Source organism: Salmo salar, chromosome ssa01 (assembly GCF_905237065.1).
Source record: "Salmo salar chromosome ssa01, Ssal_v3.1, whole genome shotgun sequence".
Classification (NCBI taxonomy): domain Eukaryota; kingdom Metazoa; phylum Chordata; class Actinopteri; order Salmoniformes; family Salmonidae; genus Salmo; species Salmo salar.
In genome coordinates, this window is record NC_059442.1 from 163,725,629 (window position 1) to 163,746,437 (window position 20,809).

The 20,809-nt window shown below is 43.1% G+C and overlaps 1 protein-coding gene across 9 annotated transcripts in view; it reads right to left on the reverse strand.

Moving 5' to 3' along the window:
* psd3l (pleckstrin and Sec7 domain containing 3, like) overlaps positions 1–20,809 on the reverse strand; it is a 162,594-nt gene that overhangs the window by 29,740 nt on the left and 112,045 nt on the right. For all 9 annotated transcript variants that reach the window (XM_014144526.2, XM_014144518.2, XM_014144552.2 and 6 more), the window contains one exon: positions 4,109–4,152. In XM_014144526.2, the coding sequence (XP_014000001.2) occupies positions 4,109–4,152 (44 nt within the window). The remainder of the gene's footprint in view (positions 1–4,108; positions 4,153–20,809) is intronic.

The window sequence follows — 20,809 nt, forward strand, 5'->3', positions numbered from 1 at the left end:
AGAGGAATATTTTTCATTCATGGCAGCCATTTTTGGCGAGGGGATGTTGAAGGCTCCTCCATCACACAACACATTCAACTTTAACCAGTGCTACAATAACCATTTATGTACCAAGTGTAATCCATTTCATGTTAATGTATCCTTTGGGTCGGTCTATGCTACGTTTTCAATGACAAGTTAAACATCTCTTACTACTGTGGCATTTAAAATCTTCCGGTTAGGGCCCCTTAATGTCAAAAATGATACTTCACCTCAAATAACATTGAAGGCTAATATTCTTGGAAAGTGGAGATGACAAACTGCAAGAAGGTAAACAAAACTGCAGACAGCCTTTATTTGCTTGCAAAGAGCGGTAAATAAGTTAATTGTCTCAACCCTGTTAGCCAAGATCATTAGCTAGCTAAGGTAGTTTACAGTTAGTTAGCAAACGCTACTAGACTCTTTTGCTTGCTACCATAACACAGTCATGTCATACAGATTTCCAAAAGTGACAAGGTGTATGGAATTGTGTTTAAATTTTGCAATTGTGATACTCCTTCCATGTATATTCGCTTTCCATCCGCTTGGTCAAAATTAATATTCTATTTTAGAAATATCTAGAATTAAGAACATTTGCTTTGAATCAGTCCATGTCTGGCTCTGAGTTAATACAGTGCAGTATTTGTCTGCAAACCTTCTTAGAGATTGATTAAAGCAGCAGGGTTACGGAGGTTTGAAACATTGTGTGAGAAGCGCGGATTTTAACTAAATGCTAACAACTCTGGTCCCAAGCAGTGACGAAGGCCTTTCAGATCAACACTGGTCTGTTGCATCTCCAGTGACCGAGGCCTTTCAGATCAACACTGGTCTGTTGCATCTCCAGTGACCGAGGCCTTTCAGATCAACACTGGTCTGTTGCATCTCCAGTGACCGAGGCCTTTCAGATCAACACTGGTCTGTTGCATCTCCAGTGACCGAGGCCTTTCAGATCAACACTGGTCTGTTGCATCTCCAGTGACCGAGGCCTTTCAGATCAACACTGGTCTGTTGCATCTCCAGTGACCGAGGCCTTTCAGATCAACACTGGTCTGTTGCATCTCCAGTGACCGAGGCCTTTCAGATCAACACTGGTCTGTTGCATCTCCAGTGACGAAGGCCTTTCAGATCAACACTGGTCTGTTGCATCTCCAGTGACCGAGGCCTTTCAGATCACCACTGGCCTGTTGCATCTCCAGTGACCGAGGCCTTTCAGATCACCACTGGCCTGTTGTAGCGAGGCCTTTCAGATCACCACTGGCCTGTTGTAGCGAGGCCTTTCAGATCACCACTGGCCTGTTGTAGCGAGGCCTTTCAGATCACCACTGGCCTGTTGTAGCGAGGCCTTTCAGATCACCACTGGCCTGTTGTAGCGAGGCCTTTCAGATCACCACTGGCCTGTTGTAGCGAGGCCTTTCAGATCACCACTGGCCTGTTGTAGCGAGGCCTTTCAGATCACCACTGGCCTGTTGTAGCGAGGCCTTTCAGATCACCACTGGCCTGTTGTAGCGAGGCCTTTCAGATCACCACTGGCCTGTTGTAGCGAGGCCTTTCAGATCACCACTGGCCTGTTGTAGCGAGGCCTTTCAGATCACCACTGGCCTGTTGTAGCGAGGCCTTTCAGATCACCACTGGCCTGTTGTAGCGAGGCCTTTGTAGATTACCACTGGCCTGTTGTAGCGAGGCCTTTCAGATCACCACTGGCCTGTTGTAGCGAGGCCTTTGTAGATTACCACTGGCCTGTTGTAGCGAGGCCTTTGTAGATTACCACTGGCCTGTTGTAGCGAGGCCTTTCAGATCACCACTGGCCTGTTGTAGCGAGGCCTTTGTAGATTACCACTGGCCTGTTGTAGCGAGGCCTTTGTAGATCACCACTGGCCTGTTGTAGCGAGGCCTTTCAGATTACCACTGGCCTGTTGTAGCGAGGCCTTTGTAGATCACCACTGGCCTGTTGTAGCGAGGCCTTTGTAGATTACCACTGGCCTGTTGTAGCGAGGCCTTTGTAGATTACCACTGGCCTGTTGTAGCGAGGCCTTTGTAGATTACCACTGGCCTGTTGTAGCGAGGCCTTTCAGATCACCACTGGCCTGTTGTAGCGAGGCCTTTGTAGATTACCACTGGCCTGTTGTAGCGAGGCCTTTGTAGATTACCACTGGCCTGTTGTAGCGAGGCCTTTGTAGATCATCACTGGCCTGTTGTAGCGAGGCCTTTGTAGATTACCACTGGCCTGTTGTAGCGAGGCCTTTCAGATCACCACTGGCCTGTTGTAGCGAGGCCTTTGTAGATTACCACTGGCCTGTTGTAGCGAGGCCTTTGTAGATTACCACTGGCCTGTTGTAGCGAGGCCTTTCAGATCACCACTGGCCTGTTGTAGCGAGGCCTTTGTAGATTACCACTGGCCTGTTGTAGCGAGGCCTTTGTAGATCACCACTGGCCTGTTGTAGCGAGGCCTTTCAGATTACCACTGGCCTGTTGTAGCGAGGCCTTTGTAGATCACCACTGGCCTGTTGTAGCGAGGCCTTTGTAGATCACCACTGGCCTGTTGTAGCGAGGCCTTTGTAGATCACCACTGGCCTGTTGTAGCGAGGCCTTTGTAGATCACCACTGGCCTGTTGTAGCGAGGCCTTTGTAGATTACCACTGGCCTGTTGTAGCGAGGCCTTTGTAGATCACCACTGGCCTGTTGTAGCGAGGCCTTTGTAGATTACCACTGGCCTGTTGTAGCGAGGCCTTTGTAGATTACCACTGGCCTGTTGTAGCGAGGCCTTTGTAGATCACCACTGGCCTGTTGTAGCGAGGCCTTTGTAGATTACCACTGGCCTGTTGTAGCGAGGCCTTTCAGATCACCACTGGCCTGTTGTAGCGAGGCCTTTGTAGATTACCACTGGCCTGTTGTAGCGAGGCCTTTGTAGATTACCACTGGCCTGTTGTAGCGAGGCCTTTGTAGATCACCACTGGCCTGTTGTAGCGAGGCCTTTGTAGATCACCACTGGCCTGTTGTAGCGAGGCCTTTGTAGATCACCACTGGCCTGTTGTAGCGAGGCCTTTGTAGATCACCACTGGCCTGTTGTAGCGAGGCCTTTGTAGATCACCACTGGCCTGTTGTAGCGAGGCCTTTGTAGATCACCACTGGCCTGTTGTAGCGAGGCCTTTGTAGATCACCACTGGCCTGTTGTAGCGAGGCCTTTGTAGATCACCACTGGCCTGTTGTAGCGAGGCCTTTGCAGATCACCACTGGCCTGTTGTAGCGAGGCCTTTCAGATCACCACTGGCCTGTTGTAGCGAGGCCTTTGTAGATCACCACTGGCACAATAGGCCAGGTTCTTTCCTTATTACTTTTATCAGGGAGACAGATTGTCATGTTTTTCTAATGCTAATTACAGTACACTGCTCAGCCGTCACCTGTCCTATCATTTAGCATGGGATGATATAAAAAACGCATACATATTCACATAGTCCTACGGGTCTCTTTAGTCTTACGAAAATAATTGTAAAAAATGATAAGATGCAATATGAGTCATTTTAGATGAGTCCCAAATTATAAATTCAATGTCATCCTGTATAACTTGATGCGCATTGTTGTAAACGTATTAAATGTCTACAAACAATGAAAATAAAAACATGATTTCTTATCGACTGAACACTCCCTGCTCCCTGGAGAACTCGATTTACGCAACACATAACTGACACGGTATTTCTCTGCATCGTTTAACCACTTCATATTTTCAGTGGAGTACATTTGCGCAATTCATCTGCCACCAACTAGATAATCGACTGTGGCGCCCATTGGTTCCAATTTATTTTCACGAGGCCTGCAACACAAATAATATGTGCCCAATGTAATTCAATTAGGCCATCTGAAACAGAGTTTATTAATGGGATCATGTTGCCATGTTGCCCTTTAGAATGGTACACTGGGGCAGTGTAAATGCTGAGACGTCACCTCGTTCGTTCTAGTAGGTAGAGTAGTAGGGAGTGGAAGACGCCAGGGTAGATCTAGCTATATAAACATTTTATTCATATACAGTATCAACATGCTCTCCCATTGGCCCATGAATGCTTATGTTTAGAATTCAAAATAGAATCTTACTTACATGGCCCATTCCAGCTTGTCGTTTTTGATTGAGTTGTGCAAGGCCTGTGAAGAAAATCATATCTATTAGTATACATTATTTTTTTTAATTGTTTGAGCTTGTGTATGATGGTTCAAAACCATGTATGGACATCTTGACAGCTTCCATCACATCTAAAGCCTTTTGCGTCGGCACGCGCGCGCGCACACACACACACACACACACACACACACACACACACACACACACACACACACACACACACACACACACACACACACACACACACACACACACACACACACACACACACACACACACACACCTCTAAAAACATTAAGACCATAAGGCTAAATAAAGCGAGGCATATAGTGGTAGCCTACATGTTAACATGCACAACTAGCAGTGTTCCAGTGCATTACAGAGATCTATTGACAGCTGAGGGAAAGGTGACAACGTTATCAATGTTTATGAGGGGAGAAGAAAACAAAAGCACTGGACTCGCAGCCGGCCAACAACACGGACGCTTCCTTCCGGTCAGTAACCAAGCAGGAGAAGAGAAAAGGGAGGCATAAAGCATCCATCACTTTGAAAAGCCCCATGCCGCGTCCAAATCGGCCAAATAATATTCAGTGGAAATACAAAAAGGAGCATTTAACCAGGAGGGAAATGCAGCCATTTGATCCCTGGCATGTCCCCTAAGACCAGTAACACTGCAGGCTCAACACTAACACGTCTAGACAGAGTCCTTGGTCTAACAAGTGGTTACTTACTGGAAAGCTCTGTCCTCACCCACAGTAATACAAAAAAAGACTATTGATTTAAACAGATGTCGAGTTAAGGAGAAAAGCTCCAATGCACAAACCATGCAACTCAAAACCAGCTGCCTGGATATATTCAAACTATTCCAGTCAGTTGTAAATGCCGTGCGAGAAAAAAAACGTGCCTTTGACTTCAGAATCAATAATGCTTGTTCTCCGTCTCATCCTAATTGAATCTCCCAAAGCGTAATCTCCAAAACTGGATTTACAATCAAGCAGTGTAATGCTTTTTACCTTCTGTTTGTCCTTCTCTAGTTTGTCCTTCTTATGTTTTTCAGATGCAAATTCGGTGGAGTGGGACGTTTTGAGTGACTTTGAGCGGTGCTGCGGGGCCCGACGCATCGACTCCTCCCTGCCATATTTGACCGAGCTGCTGCCGGGCCGCCGATGGCTGCCTGTCCCCTGGACACTGTTTACTCCGATCATTTCCCCCAAAAATCAAAAAGGCAGCTCCAAAACAGACACGAGACCAAGCAGTAGCGATAGAGACCTGGAGAAGCTCCTAGACTCACAGCTGTCCCAGAGCCCCTGCGCTGTTCCAGCCCCTGTAGCGGGTAGTGGGGGGTAGCGTGTTTCACTGAAGCTGAGGCAACAAGAGAGAGACAGAGCAGGAATGATCATAGAACACGTCCACACTCTCTCAAAGCACCAGCAGTGCTGCCTTCTCCAGCATCGCTCCACTAGTGTTCGGATTCAGAGCGATAGTTCCAGTGAGATTCTCACGCCAACGTCTGTGCGTTACACACAGAGAGGAAGAGGGAGGGACAGAGGGAGGGAAAGGACAAACCTCCTCCCTTTCCAAAACTAAGGCAAATGTATATAGTTGAAAAAAAAATTGCCACAGGTCACCGAACCTGCCACGTTAAAACACTGAGCAGAACCCTCTGGCTTGTGGTAGACACCTGATGCCTAATGGACTGATTAGCCCAATGAGCAAACAGCACTGTTTTCACACCACTTCTGATTAATTCAATGCGTAATTCGAGCAAAATCAGTAATCCAGAGCAATTACCGAATTCAAAGTGCGATTAAATGCAAATAAATTATTCATGCTTGGGATTACACAGCTGGTTCCAATTATTCCAACAAGCCAAGATGTAAATGAGGGGCTGGCTAAATAAATTCACACTATGAACCACAATGTCCATCATGCCTAATATAGCACAGCCCCCTTCCCCCGCAACACAGTCACTCAAATGAACCTAAAACAAGTCAGCGGGATGAGTATAAAACACAGTCTAACAATCATGACATATTGGAGTTTAAAAAGGCTTGATCAAATTGGCATTTCAGTGAGCTGTTAAGTTTTGCAAATGAGAATCTTAATTTTCTGGACAGTGAACATGTGTTTTTCTATGAATAAACATGACAGCTCTTAGACTTGCCATCAGCTTAATCTTGCACAACTATGGACCCAAAAGCACTGATTTAACAAAATTCAGAGGTGTAATGTAGTTGCATTGGCGTTGGATTGAGTCGGTCAGTGAAAATGTCAAAAACATTTCATTTGGGACCATCTCACACCAGAGATGAATGACAATTTTGGGTATGTGCCATGTTCAGTAGAAATTTGTTGGACTAAAATAAAAATGGCAGTAAATGTTCACCGCTGGGAATGGGCTCATTGGTTAGATAATTAACTCTTGGCCAATTCCTTAACTAAACAATGGAATCCACAGACAAGTTATTGTGTTTTGACGATCTGAACAAATTCATCTTTATATAAGCCACGTGTCAAATCCTCACTGCTTATGAAATATGTTGTCCAAATATGTATAGAAACATAGCAAGAGTTTATACTGGTGTTTACCATATTGTGGTCACATGGCTTCACGTGATCACTGAAGCAGTGGCCTGTCGTCATCAACATGGCTTCACGTGATCACTGAAGCAGTGGCCTGTCGTCATCAACATGGCTTCACGTGATCACTGAAGCAGTGGCCTGTCGTCATCAACATGGCTTCACGTGATCACTGAAGCAGTGGCCTGTCGTCATCAACATGGCTTCACGTGATCACTGAAGCAGTGGCCTGTCGTCATCAACATGGCTTCACGTGATCACTGAAGCAGTGGCCTGTCGTCATCAACATGGCTTCACGTGATCACTGAAGCAGTGGCCTGTCGTCATCAACATGGCTTCACGTGATCACTGAAGCAGTGGCCTGTCGTCATCAACATGGCTTCACGTGATCACTGAAGCAGTGGCCTGATGTAATCATCTTGGCCATCTGTTACTTGACAGTATGCAGGGGAGAATGTTGCTGAACCATGTCTCCTGGTGTCTCCTGCAGCACTCAGGCTGCTCCCGTTTCTCCCCAGTGCTGCTCAGCCTCTTTCCCACGGTGTGGTACTTTGTGTTTTATTAGAGATCTGTATATAATGAGATGCTCATGTCTCCGCCCTAACAATGGGAGTCTTCAAGACGGGAAGCAGAGATTATGTCGAGAGTGAAACCTCTCGCTTCACCTCTTCCTCTCTGGTTTTGTCAAACTGGGATTGTCAAAATGTGGTTCAATCTAGGGGCTGCAATAACTTTCAGAAATCAGAAATTATTTGAGAAGAAATTGAAACCTGCGTTTTATACTGAAATTCACGTTTTTTTTCTTCTTCATTAACGTGACCAGGAACATGCAACTGTAGTTTTCATTCACAGAAAATACATTAGTGCAACACATTCGGCAGATTACAACAGAAGTGCAACACTATTTGGCTAGCAGCCACACACATAATTTAGCTTACAATGAAAAAGCAAGGTTTTTTTGTTGCAAAAACAATGCATGGGCATCATACCTTCTGTTTATTATAGAAAGACATGTAGCCAGCTACATCTATTGTTTTGGCTGAAGTTAATCTCGCATTTTACCAGAGAAAAGTAGCTACAGATTCAGAGCTCTGTCTGCTCATAGAATGGTTATTCAGACATGAAATTCCCACATTCATGAAGACGAGAGCAAAGATTTGTCATCCGAGTGTAGATGTGCAACTGAAACACAAAATTAGTCCTGGCCGAGCAGAAATTAAAATTAATTAATTTTAGATCTGTGTTTACAAAAAGCAGCAAGATATGAGATTGTAGCCATATGACTAAATACAGGCAGGCTGTCAGTATGACCAACTGTTGTGTCCTCCATATGTACTGACTCACTTCCATAACATATCCCGAGACCACACGTATATCCACCAGAAAAAAAGTGGGTGTGACAGGCCAACAAGGCAAAATGAATTACCCTACAACATTGGGACACAGCAAATTAGTCTCATGAGACTGTAAAACACAAAAGGATAGTCAGAGTAGCTATGATTAGCTCATCAACACTGTTTCCAACTGATAGAACTACACTAATCATTGGTTTAAATTGCCATTAAAGGGGAAGTTCATTCAAAAAAGTGAAACTTCATTTTTTTCTCTCTTTACCATTTACATTTCATCCAATATTTCTACTATTCATGTACTAACCAAGATCCTTCAGTGGAAATCTATAGCAGATCATTAAAGCTGGTAACGTCACAGGCTCATAGCCAGTCCCCTCAGCATCATTGAGGCATGCTTTTACTGTTACGATGCCGTTTTAATAGTTTTATGTTAAGTAATGATTCCATCAAATCAAAAGGTTTTATGACTAGATGAGGACAGAGCATCATAGTGGATAATGCTTTGAGTAGATGTACCCTTTGAGTAACCTGAGATAAGTGGAAATAGGTTGAGAAATGGCAACGACCTCTAATCAATACATTTTCCTAATGGGTGTTTCGTATTGTTTATCTTTTTCAATTAACCGTTTGAGACTTGCCATAACAATTGACATTTGTGTTAATGCGTTTTGAAACAGGAATACAGCAGCAAAACAGACTTACATCTATTCAGCCGGAGTGTGTGCATTTGGCTCGTGGCCCAGTGTTTAGAAAGGCACACCTTCAGATGTTTTTCTTGGAGCGCTTTGCTCACGCTACTCTGATGCCCCGCCAGCTACATGTGGGAGGCTTTCTGTTGCGTTGCGAAGGGGGTCTTGTGGGGCGCTGCGTTGCGTTGCGAAGGGGGTCTTGTGGGGCGTTGCGAAGGGGGTCTTGTGGGGCGCTGCGAAGGGGGTCTTGTGGGGCGTTGCGAAGGGGGTCTTGTGGGGCGTTGCGAAGGGGTCTTGTGGGGGCGTTGCGAAGGGGGTCTTGTGGGGCGTTGTGTGGTGAAGGGGGTCTTGTGGGGTGTTGTGTGGTGATGGGGGTCTTGTGGGGCGTTGTGTGGTGAAGGGGGTCTTGTGGGGCGTTGTGTTGTGAAGGGGTTTTGTGGGGCGTTGTGTTGTGAAGGGGTTTTGTGAGGCGTTGTGTTGAAGGGGGTCTTGTGGGGCGTTGCGTGGTGAAGGGGGTCTTGTGAGGCGTTGTGTTGCGAAGGGGGTCTTGTTGGGCGTTGTGTTGCGAAGGGGGTCTTGTGGGGCGTTGTGAAGGGGTTTTGTGAGGCGTTGTGTTGAAGGGGGTCTTGTGGGGCGTTGTGTTGTGAAGGGGTTTTGTGAGGCCTTGTGTTGTGAAGGGGGTCTTGTGGGGCGTTGTGAAGGGGTTTTGTGAGGCGTTGTGTTGCGAAGGGGGTTTTGTGAGGCGTTGTGTTGCGAAGGGGGTCTTGTGGGGCATTGTGTGGTGAAGGGGGTCTTGTTGGGCGTTGTGAAGGGGGTCTTGTGGGGCGTTGTGAAGGGGGTCTTGTGGGGCGTTGTGTTGTGAAGGGGTTTTGTGAGGCGTTGTGTTGAAGGGGGTCTTGTGGGGCATTGTGTGGTGAAGGGGGTCTTGTGAGGCTGAGCATATGGAGCTCATTGTCTTTATGTTAATACAGTTGATGAACTCTGAATAAATGATGACTATAACCTTACAAAGGAATTTTCTGCACGTTCCTACTCATCTCAGTGTCACTTCTCCCATTTCATAGCCCGTCATTGTGGTGTCTGAGGTTAAAGTAATAAAGCAAGCTAAGATGATTGATATGGACCAGCTTTATAAGGATGATTTGCAGCACTGCTCACGACTACTATAACTCTCGGTGGCGATACAGTTTATTACCCTTAATAAATACTGTACAACAGAAAATATGCAAATGGTTGCAGAAAACTATCCAAGCATGTTTTCACTATCCCTAAATGGAATTCACTTTTTTCAGATAACATTTCAATTTAAAATCACAGCATGAGAACTACTTAAATCAACAGCGTCAACCACCAGCATGCTCTGCTGGGCCCCGATTTAAGATTCAGTGTTTGGGGTTATAGTCCCATTATGTGACTTGATCACGTTACCCTACTATCAGTAATCACATCTCCAACAGACTTGACTCATTCATTCACTGTGGATCTGGGTGGCTTACATGGCAACAAGCTGTTCAGCATTAGCAATTTAATCAGATCAGATAAAGCGATCTGTTTATTATACAAGTGACTACTAAGTTGCTTTACAGTGTCACTGTTAAAATTGTACATGCAAGTACTGTAGGTTTAAAGTTAATTAGCAGAAGACGTTTTTTTACTGTACATGGACGTTTACAGAAAGTCATTTTGTTATTCTGTAAAAAAATTGTCCTAACACTATCGTTCATATTTTCTGAAATAAATGGATAATATAAACCTATGACAAACTATATACCTCAATCAGCATTCTGCAAAATGTATGGAAAGATGTCAATATCCTACAAATCTCTGAAAAACCATGCTGCTATGTATAGTATTTACTGGGAGATGTGTAAATGGGTGCGTAGGCTGAGAATGGATCAGAAAGGAGAGTAGAGCCATGGAGCTCTCCCTCCCAGTCTCCCACTCACACACACACGCAAAAAAAAAATACCAGGGGTCGATCATCCCTGCCGCTGACTCGCTCACTGCTGCGGGTTGTTAAAAATACCACAGCAGTAATTATTCTATAGAGCAGCTCCTGATGGGCTATAGGCACAGACACCAGCATCTATAGAAACATGTCGGTTCCAGCCTACACCCTTCAACTGTCTGTTAATATCTAGGCTACACAGAGCAGGAAGTGCCTTGGAGTGGCACTGCCTACACAGGGCTGTGGAACCTTCTTAAACGTCATATCCAACAGGAAGCTGAATAACGGAGGGGAAACTGGTTTTCCATTATTTACTTGCCCTTCCTTAGAAATGATAAAACAGGGCCCTGGCACCAGCGTTGCCAACATACAGTACAAGAGGACGTGTCTGGGAGGCTTAGCTGTGCTAAATATATGGGTAAATCCATCCCATTATGACAGGCACTGTTCAAACACCACCTACCAAGAGGAAGAGCGTTCCGGGTAATATGACCCATGTGGAGATAATGACAATGTTAAAAAAAAAACTGCTTCATTTGCCTCTACAGAATCTGAGCATTACAAGTATAGCTTCAAGGACACGTGGGGAGAAGAAAAAGCTTCCATAATTGTTTTATTGTACAGTAAATTCAATAAATTAAGTGATAACCATTAATTCAAGGCTTTTTCAACTTCTCAGGAAAGTGCACTGTCATGAGTCACTGACTGGGTCTCTTCTTAGCAAGAGGACAGAGATGGGGAGATCGAGTTGTGACCTAAAGGAGGAGCAGCGTCTCTGGTGCGGCTTGCAGTTGATCTAAGCCGTTATGACACAGATTAAGATCTGAGAGCCAAGTCAAACCCAAAACTAGAGTTTGTCACAGGAGCACTGCCAGTGAGAGATATAAACTATGGTCCCAGTTTGTCATGTTAACTAGATAATGAATATTACTGTGGCCTCAGTGTGTCATTTTAACTCCATAATCAGTATTTCAGTAGTGGTTCAGTGGCCACCACTGTCCATTTGATTATTTTACGGCTAAATAATGTTTGCATTCTAAAACAATGAAAAATAGCCTACATAACCCCAAACAGTATTATAATTGCTATTAAGCCAAACTCCACCCAAGACTAGAAATTAAGAGTTCAAGAATGACATTACAAAAAACTTACATCAAAACAAATGAACTAAATATTTAGCAAAACACTGAGAAGAAACATGTTATGCGGGAGCAGTAAGCTAACGATCTAAACTGGGGTTGTGGATTTAAACCTTAATGATAGTTTTTTTTCTCAGCGCTTTTCAGACCTAAGGACGATTGAGCGTGTGATGGATTGTTTCACCTTTTCATCCCGAGATCAAGTCAAAGACAGCCCTGTCATTAAACCTACATGCACTTTATCTAAAAGGAGTCACAGAGGGATGCCCATCATATCTATGTTGCTGTGAAAGTAGATAGATGTCCAAAGTGACCCTCACACGACTCTTGGGAGAGCTACTGTGCCGGGAGATATTAGATAGATGGCTCTGCCCTCAATACTATAGTAATGTTTATGATTCGATGTGCCATCAATGTCCATGTCGCTACAGCTTCCTTCAATGCAATAAAGACAACATTTAAACTAAGTGCAGGTCAAAAACATTGTATACAGCTATTATAACTGCATACAAAGTCCGAAATGCTACATTAACAATAGATGATTATCAGGGCTGGAGTCAGGGTGAATTTTAGTGAGGTCCGGACGGACGGACGGGGGTTAAGAACAAATTTAATACGTACAGAGGAATCTGTTAGCAGAGAAAGTATTTGATGAATAAAATGATTTACAGAACCATTTCTGTTTCAGTTTTACAGCAACTATTCTGCAGTTCTACACATTTTGCCATCGGGTGGGAAGACATTCGCGCAGATTTAAGTTAATATGATACGCTATTTATACACACAAAAGTATGTGGACCCTCCTTCAAATTAGTGGATTCACCTATTTCAGCCACACCTGTTCCTGACAGGTGTATAAAAAAATAAAAAATGTTTTTTTTGGGTTGTTTTAAAATCGCACGCCATGCGATCTCCATAAACAAATATTGTCAGTAGAATGACCTTACTGAAGAGCTGTGACTTTCAACTTGACACCGTCAAAGGATCCCACCTTCCAACAAATCAGCTCGTCAAATTTTTGCCCTGCTAGAGCTGCACCAGGTCAACTGTACTGTGAAGTGAAGTGTTACTGTGAAGTGGATAAGTCTAGGAGCAACAACGGCTCAGCCGCGAAGTGGTAGGCCACAAGCTCACAGAACAGGACCGCTGAGAGCTAAAGCGTGTAAAACACTCACTACTGAGTCCCAAACTTCCTCTGGAAGCAACGTCAACACATGAACTGTTCATCAGGAGCTTCATAAAATGGGTTTCCATGGCCGAGCAGCCGCACACAAGCCTAAGAACACCATGCGTAACGCCAAGCGTCGGCTGGAGTGGGGTAAAGCTTGCCACTATTAGGTTCTGAAGCAATGGAAACGCGTTCTCTGGAGTGATGAGTCACGCTTCACCATCTGGCAGTCCGGCGGATGAAATTGGGTTTGACGGATACCAGGAGAACGCTGCCTTCCCCAAAGCATAGTGCCAACTGTAAAGTTTGGTAGTTTGGTTTTTCATGGTTCGGGCTAGGCCCCTTAGTTCCAGTGAAGGGAAATCTGAACACTACAGCATACAATGACATTCTAGACAATTCTGTGCTTCCAACTTTGTGGCAACAGTTTGGGGAAGGCCCTTTCCTGTTTCAGCATGACAATGCACGTGTGCACAAAGCAAGATCCATACATAAATGTTTGTTGAGATCTGTGTGGAAGAACTTGACTGGCCTGCACAGAGCCCTGACCGCAACCCCATCGAACACCTTTGGGATGAACTGGAATGCCGACTGTGAGCCGGGCTTAAAATCAGTGCCCAACCTCACTAATTAATGCTCTAGGTTGAATGGAAGCAAGGACTTTTATTGTCCTCAGCACAAGGTGCACCTGTGTAATGGTCATGCTGTTTAAATCAGCTTCTTGATATGTCACTTGTCAAGTGGATGGATTACCTTGACAAAAGGATAAAATGCTCACTAACAGGGATGTCAACCAATTTGTGAACAAAATGTGTGTATATGGAACATTTCTGGGAACTTTTATTTCAGCTCATGAAACATGGGACCAACAATTTACATGTTGCGTTTATATTTTTGTTCAGGGTGTAAACCCTGGTATTGTACCCGTTTAAGGTGCTGATGACCCCAAACTGTCATAGCCGCTTTTGTGGATGTTGATGAGTGTCTGATTACATAAAGGGACGTTTGAGCGGCTCCTCTGTTCTGAAGGTCAGCATGTGAACATTGGTAAGCATGTAGGCTTAGTGATGCGATCCTGTGAAAACATTGTCCAGGGTCATAAAATGTTGGCCCAAAAACCTGCCCCTTTAATCCCACTGATATTTGATCTCATTGTGTGCTCAGGGCCACAACAAAACCTCTTTCGATAGGGTTGGCCAGTTTCCAGATTTTTATACCGTTCCTGTACCATACGGTATTAGCGGCAGTGCACACAAGGGGCCCTATTTCCTTTCCAAAAACATGTCATTTTATTTTTCAAAGCACAAAACAAATTTAGGCAGCAGGGATCTTGATCCAGGTTGGGATTGATTATCTCTGCTGTAACCAATAAGCTTGATCTTGCCATCTAGCCGCTTAGATAGCTAGTTAGCAAACCAAATGCATAGCTGGAGCCCCAAGATATCATTTATTTGATACATCTTATAGTTAACTTAAGAGTTATAAGAAGTGGCGTAGCACCATCTCAGCACCCAATAACAAGACAATGATGACCAATCCTGTGGTCACATCCACTAGACAGGGTTTATTAAGGCACTGGAGTGACCGACCGAGGAAAAATTCAATAACATCCTGTGTTGTCAGCAGGACCTATCTGGACTCCCTGCTAATGCAGAGGATATAGGGCTTCACATGGAGGAGTCAGACATCATAATACCCTACCTTTCTAGAGCAAACACACATTCACAACAGCAGGCCATGGACTGGTGTGTGCCATCTAGTTATTACAGAGAGAATCTAGGGATCTACAGAATGAAGCTAAGGCCCCAATTTGATCAACCACAGAGAGAGAAAAATCAGCACGACGGGTTCACAGATATGGTTTCCCTCAATGTCTGCGAGAGGAGCAGATTGTGGGATGTATCAGTTTAAAACATGGTTAACACCTCCAATAGAGTAAACACATTCCTTCATCTGTGTTTGATTGAACAGGGGGCCATATGTTCTGCTTGTTCTTAAAAGTAAGATAAGAAGCCAGGTTAAATATTAGGATGTAGGCTAACTCATAAATGCCTATTCTGGTTGACGTGATACATTGAAATGCTACTGTAAAAGCCGATGGCTGGAAATTTCTGGAAAGAGTAAATCACCAGATAATTAGAAAACTTGCCACTTTGCACTTGTTTTCACCCAGCCTTGACAAAATGTACCTTACCTCATCAAGGGTTACCTCAGCTCACACACAGTAGTGCTTAGTAACCACAAATGGAAAACAATAGACTGATAAAAATGAAGAAATAAGCCCCGTTATAAGCATTCAAACTGTATAGCGCAATTGATCAACTTATTTTTTAAAATATATTACTAGATTTTGAACAGCAGTTGCCTTGGGGCTCTCTGTTCAATAAAAATCAGTTAACCATTCTTTCTAAATTGCATGTCTGGATTTAGATAATCTACTAAACCATTTTTTACAGTGTGAATTAAAGAATACCAGTAAAACAGAGAAGGCGTTGAAATAAATCTGTAAACAAAAGCCCTATTCACACAGGACTAGTATACTATACAGCGTTGGCTATGTATTTATTACCCCAGCAAGTCTGTTTTTACAGTGGACGAGTCGGGCCCGATTAGTTTACCAAACTGCCCCCTGTAATTCAATAGATTTTTTTCTCATTCAAAATGGACCGTTATGACAGTAGTCTGGAGGCTGTTCTAGGTGTGAAGATATTTCAACTTATCTAGGGAGTCTATTACTGGCTTTTAGTTCGCCAAATTCAACAACAATGAATATGAACCATGAACTGTACGCAGATCATTTCATTAACTGACGTATTTGGAGATGAATCAATTCCACAGGATAAATATTATCAGAGAACCTTTCCTGAGAAACAGCAGGTTATTAGTGCTGAGATAATAACCTTCCTGTCAAATCTAAATGACTGACATGGCAGATTAGGACAGGATTAAAATGACAAAATGTGGTGATCTGTGCTCGTGTACATCCCGTCTGAATAGGGCTATCGGCTATGGAACGGATGGAAGACGAATTGTGCTGCAGACAATCCTGGCTTACAAGGTCATTATAACCTTGGGGCTAACTGAAGGAATGACATCACTGAGTCTCAGATCAACATGAAACTTTTACAACATGTTAGTGATGAATCATAACTATGAAAAAGTCCATGAAATTATCAGTTTCATATTCAAGGCAACTAGCCAGGTATGAAGGATTTTCATTCTAACCCAGCTACCGACGAGTCATTACATGAACAACTAAGCAAATTGCATTGACGAGCCATACTGCACAAGTACCCGGAGCAAAATTAGACTACGTAACTGGAGTACATCTAGGCTATAAGTGGGATACGCGATACAGCTACATAGACGCTGTTTAATATTGCAAGAGACAGCTCCCATATTTCCATATGTATCCTCTTGTTTGACGATGACATGGAGCCTTTGGCCAAAAAGCGAAGGCAGACTGAAGGTTAACTCTCGACCAAACAGCACGTCATGCTTTCTAATACAAGCCATTGGTGTCAGCTTTTTCCTGGACCAGAGAAGACTGCAGAACTACTGTTCCAATGACTTTCAGATGGTGACAGAGGACAAATCAACAGTGTGTGGGACCAAATTGCATTTGGATATTAGAGATTGATTCTCAGACACTGCTACTGGGAATCTAACATTACGCTATATAACGCTTAACTTTGAAAACAGTCCAGAACACCATTCAATAGTTTATGCATCTGGCCAACCTGCTCTACCTGTGAGTGTGCAATATACACATTCTAGTTTTACACAACAGTGTACTAATCTAGGGAGAAAGTATGTAACACTCCAGGAATCAACTCCATCTAGTGAGAACAAATTCAGGGATATTATGGACCCTTCCATCCAGTAGTAAGCATTTCCAAAGCGGTAGAGCTCCCTTAGGCAAAACAACCATGAACGAAAATATACTCAACCCTGACCCATTTGCTAAGCAGAGTAGAAGAGACACACTACATGATTTGTAGAATTCAACTGACCGACACTCACTTATACAAGAGACTATACAATTTGGTTCCTTCGAAACAGCCACACAAATGGAAACAGTTGTTTAGGGCAAAAAGGTCTTCAAACTTTAGTGGATTCGTTACATTCATCCAGTTGGTAGAGCACCCAGGTTTCTTTGAGCAATGTACTAAAAACAAACATAAAACGGTTACAATCACCAGCCAAGAAAACAGCTGGTTGTACACATTTTAGAGACAAAGTACAGCCAGCATATTTCTGGGATTCAAGCTTTAGGTCTGAGTGTCAGTTTCCCCTCCATCTTTTCCAGATTTCTTGCATGACCATAAGATCAACTACAGATTTAGTAAATAAAAACTTGAGGTAGACTAAATGTAGTGGTTTGGAGGCTGTCATTCAATTTAACATCATTCTACTGCCCTAAATTGAGGTTTCAGCTGTCGGCCAAGACTAATCATCCTTAAACCCCAGACAAGAATCCTCAATTAACCTTTACTCAATTCCATCAGCACGATGAACTCATGATTTTGCAAGGGCTTCGCATCATTCAAATTTTAGTAGGGGAGGCGACATTTGGGCCATAGACTTGCCCTAAACTGGTAAAGAACTTTTGTATGTCTTAAAGGGGCAGTGTTGTATTTTGAGGCAGGCTTGAATAAGCTAATTAGCCAATAGGCAGAGAGCAGCATAATGTGTCCAATTCTCTGTAATAACGGTATGGGAATAATAATTAATCTTATTTTGTAAAGTGGTTTCTTGCATCAAACACCACAACATTTTCAGCCACCTTGTCTGAAGGACATGTAGATAAACAAATTCATGTCAATCCCTGTATGTTTGTTTTCCAAAAGTCTCATGGAATGTAGGCCTACATTTTACACCACATATTGGCTGCTACTGTAGGCTGAATGATATTACAGCTATTTCCATGTTAAAATGTTGCTCAGTGGCAAAACAAATTGAGGGAACATTGCTTCTTAGTATATTTACTCATACATCTCCCCCAGAACATAATCGAGCGTCTGACAATTCTGCAAGAGTTTAGTTCTGTGTGTCTGAGATGAAGATGACGCTGTCAACATGTTAGCATTGTACACTGCCAAATGTCTCCACTTTCTGTACTCAGCTGCCTAAAGACTCAAACACCAAGAAGCCAACACTTAACATTCAGCTCTGCCTTCTAAATGTTATCCACCAGTCCATCCATGCAAGCAAGCATTCATATTGTAGGAGTCATGCTGGAGCCTGTGTTGGCCAAGCTTAAGGGAACGCTACCTCTGCTTACATAAGCTGATGTTTTGCTATGCACCAAGTGCCAACGGGTAAATGCAATATGAGGCATCTTGATTTACATACAATGGCTATGCTTGTAATCCTCACAACTCAGGTTACATTGTCTTTCTCATTAATCAAATCGCTAACCATAGCTAAGTCAAATGTGTTTACTGTTTATCTGATGGGTCAACCTTCAGTGACAAATGGCAGAAAACTTCAGGAGCTAGACAATAACCGGAAGGTTGCTGGATCGAATCCCCGAGCTGACAAGGTACAAAATATTGTTCTGCCCCTGAACAAGGCAGTTAAACCCACTGTTCTCCAGGCAACGAAGACGTGGATGTCGATTAAGGCAGCCCCCCACACCTCTCTGATTCAGAGGGGTGTGGAAGACACATTTCAGTTGAACACATTCAGTTAGACAGCTGACTTGGTATCCCCCTTTCCCAGTAGGCTTAGTTTATAGGCCATGGAATCTCCAGAATGAATAGTAATTTAATCTTCCATGTATCCTAAACCCTTTTCCAAGGTTGTAATTACAGCAAGTGAACTACCTGAAGATTGGAACAAAAACGGCTAGTGTGGAAAATCATATTCAACCAATCACATTTATAATGGCTGAGCTAGATCCTTCCCACATTGTTGAAATGTACTTAGTCAAAACTACTAACTATACTGTAAGATTCCTATTTTGACAAAACTACAATTGTAAAAGAACATAACTATGATTTAAACCGAGATGTGATACATCTAAACTTCCATTAGTGCACTGCATACCGCTTTTGATTATTTTGTGGTATAAAAATGTAGAGAACAGTTTTTTTCTGATCAGAAACAGAAAACTCAGGGACCTCCACTTCATAGTATCTCAGGGGTGTATTTAAACCAAACTAGCATCTGGATCCAAAAGATAAGCGCAAAATGTCAAGATAATGCTGCTTATATTCCTTTTGTTAAACAGTGTAAATATTGGTTTGTCGTACGCATTTTCAAAGGGTATCATGGATAAGGAAACTGTCACCAGGCTCCATTGTACTGTTTTTCAGTAAACATTTTATGACAAAAAAAATATGAATTTTAAAACTAATAGTTACAAAAGTACTTTTGAACTTTTTGTATGTTTGGTACTCTGAAACAATGGACTGATGTCACTTGGGGAACCAGTCAAGCAACTGCAGCATATTACATAGCAGAGGCCATAGAAATAACTGCAGCATATTACCATAGCAGAGGCCATAGTAATAACTGCAGCATATTACCATAGCAGAGGCCATAGTAATAACTGCAGCATATTACATAGCAGAGGCCATAGTAATAACTGCAGCATATTACCATAGCAGAGGCCATAGTAATAACTGCAGCATATTACCATAGCAGAGGCCATAGAAATAACTGCAGCATATTACCATAGCAGAGGCCATAGTAATAACTGCAGCATATTACCATAGCAGAGGCCATAGTAATAACTGCAGCATATTACCATAGCAGAGGCCATAGAAATAACTGCAGCATATTACCATAGCAGAGGCCATAGTAATAACTGCAGCATATTACCATAGCAGAGGCCATAGTAATAACTGCAGCATATTACCATAGCAGAGGCCATAGTAATAACTGCAGCATATTACCATAGCAGAGGCCATAGTAATAACTGCAGCATATTACCATAGCAGAGGCCATAGTAATAACTGCAGCATATTACCATAGCAGAGGCCATAGTAATAAATGCAGCATATTACCATAGCAGAGGCCATAGTAATAAATGCAGCATATTACCATAGCAGAGGCCATAGTAATAACTGCAGCATATTACCATAGCAGAGGCCATAGTAATAACTGCAGCATATTACCATAGCAGAGGCCATAGTAATAACTGCAGCATATTACCATAGCAGAGGCCATAGTAATAACTGCAGCATATTACCATAGCAGAGGCCATAGTAATAACTGCAGCATATTACCATAGCAGAGGCCATAGTAATAACTGCAGCATATTACCATAGCAGAGGCCATAGTAATAACTGCAGCATATTACCATAGCAGAGGCCATAGTAATAAATGCAGCATATTACCATAGCAGAGGCCATAGTAATAAATGCAGCATATTACCATAGCAGAGGCCATAGTAATAACTGCAGCATATTACCATAGCAGAGGCCATAGTAATAACTGCAGCATATTACCATAGCAGAGGCCATAGTAATAAATGCAGCATATTACCATAGCAGAGGCCATAGTAATAACTGCAGCATATTACCATAGCAGAGGCCATAGTAATAACTGCAGCATATTACCATAGCAGAGGCCATAGTAATAACTGCAGCATATTACCATAGCAGAGGCCATAGTAATAAATGCAGCATATTACCATAGCAGAGGCCATAGTAATAACTGCAGCATATTACCATAGCAGAGGCCATAGTAATAACTGCAGCATATTACCATAGCAGAGGCCATAGTAATAACTGCAGCATATTACCATAGCAGAGGCCATAGTAATAACTGCAGCATATTACCATAGCAGAGGCCA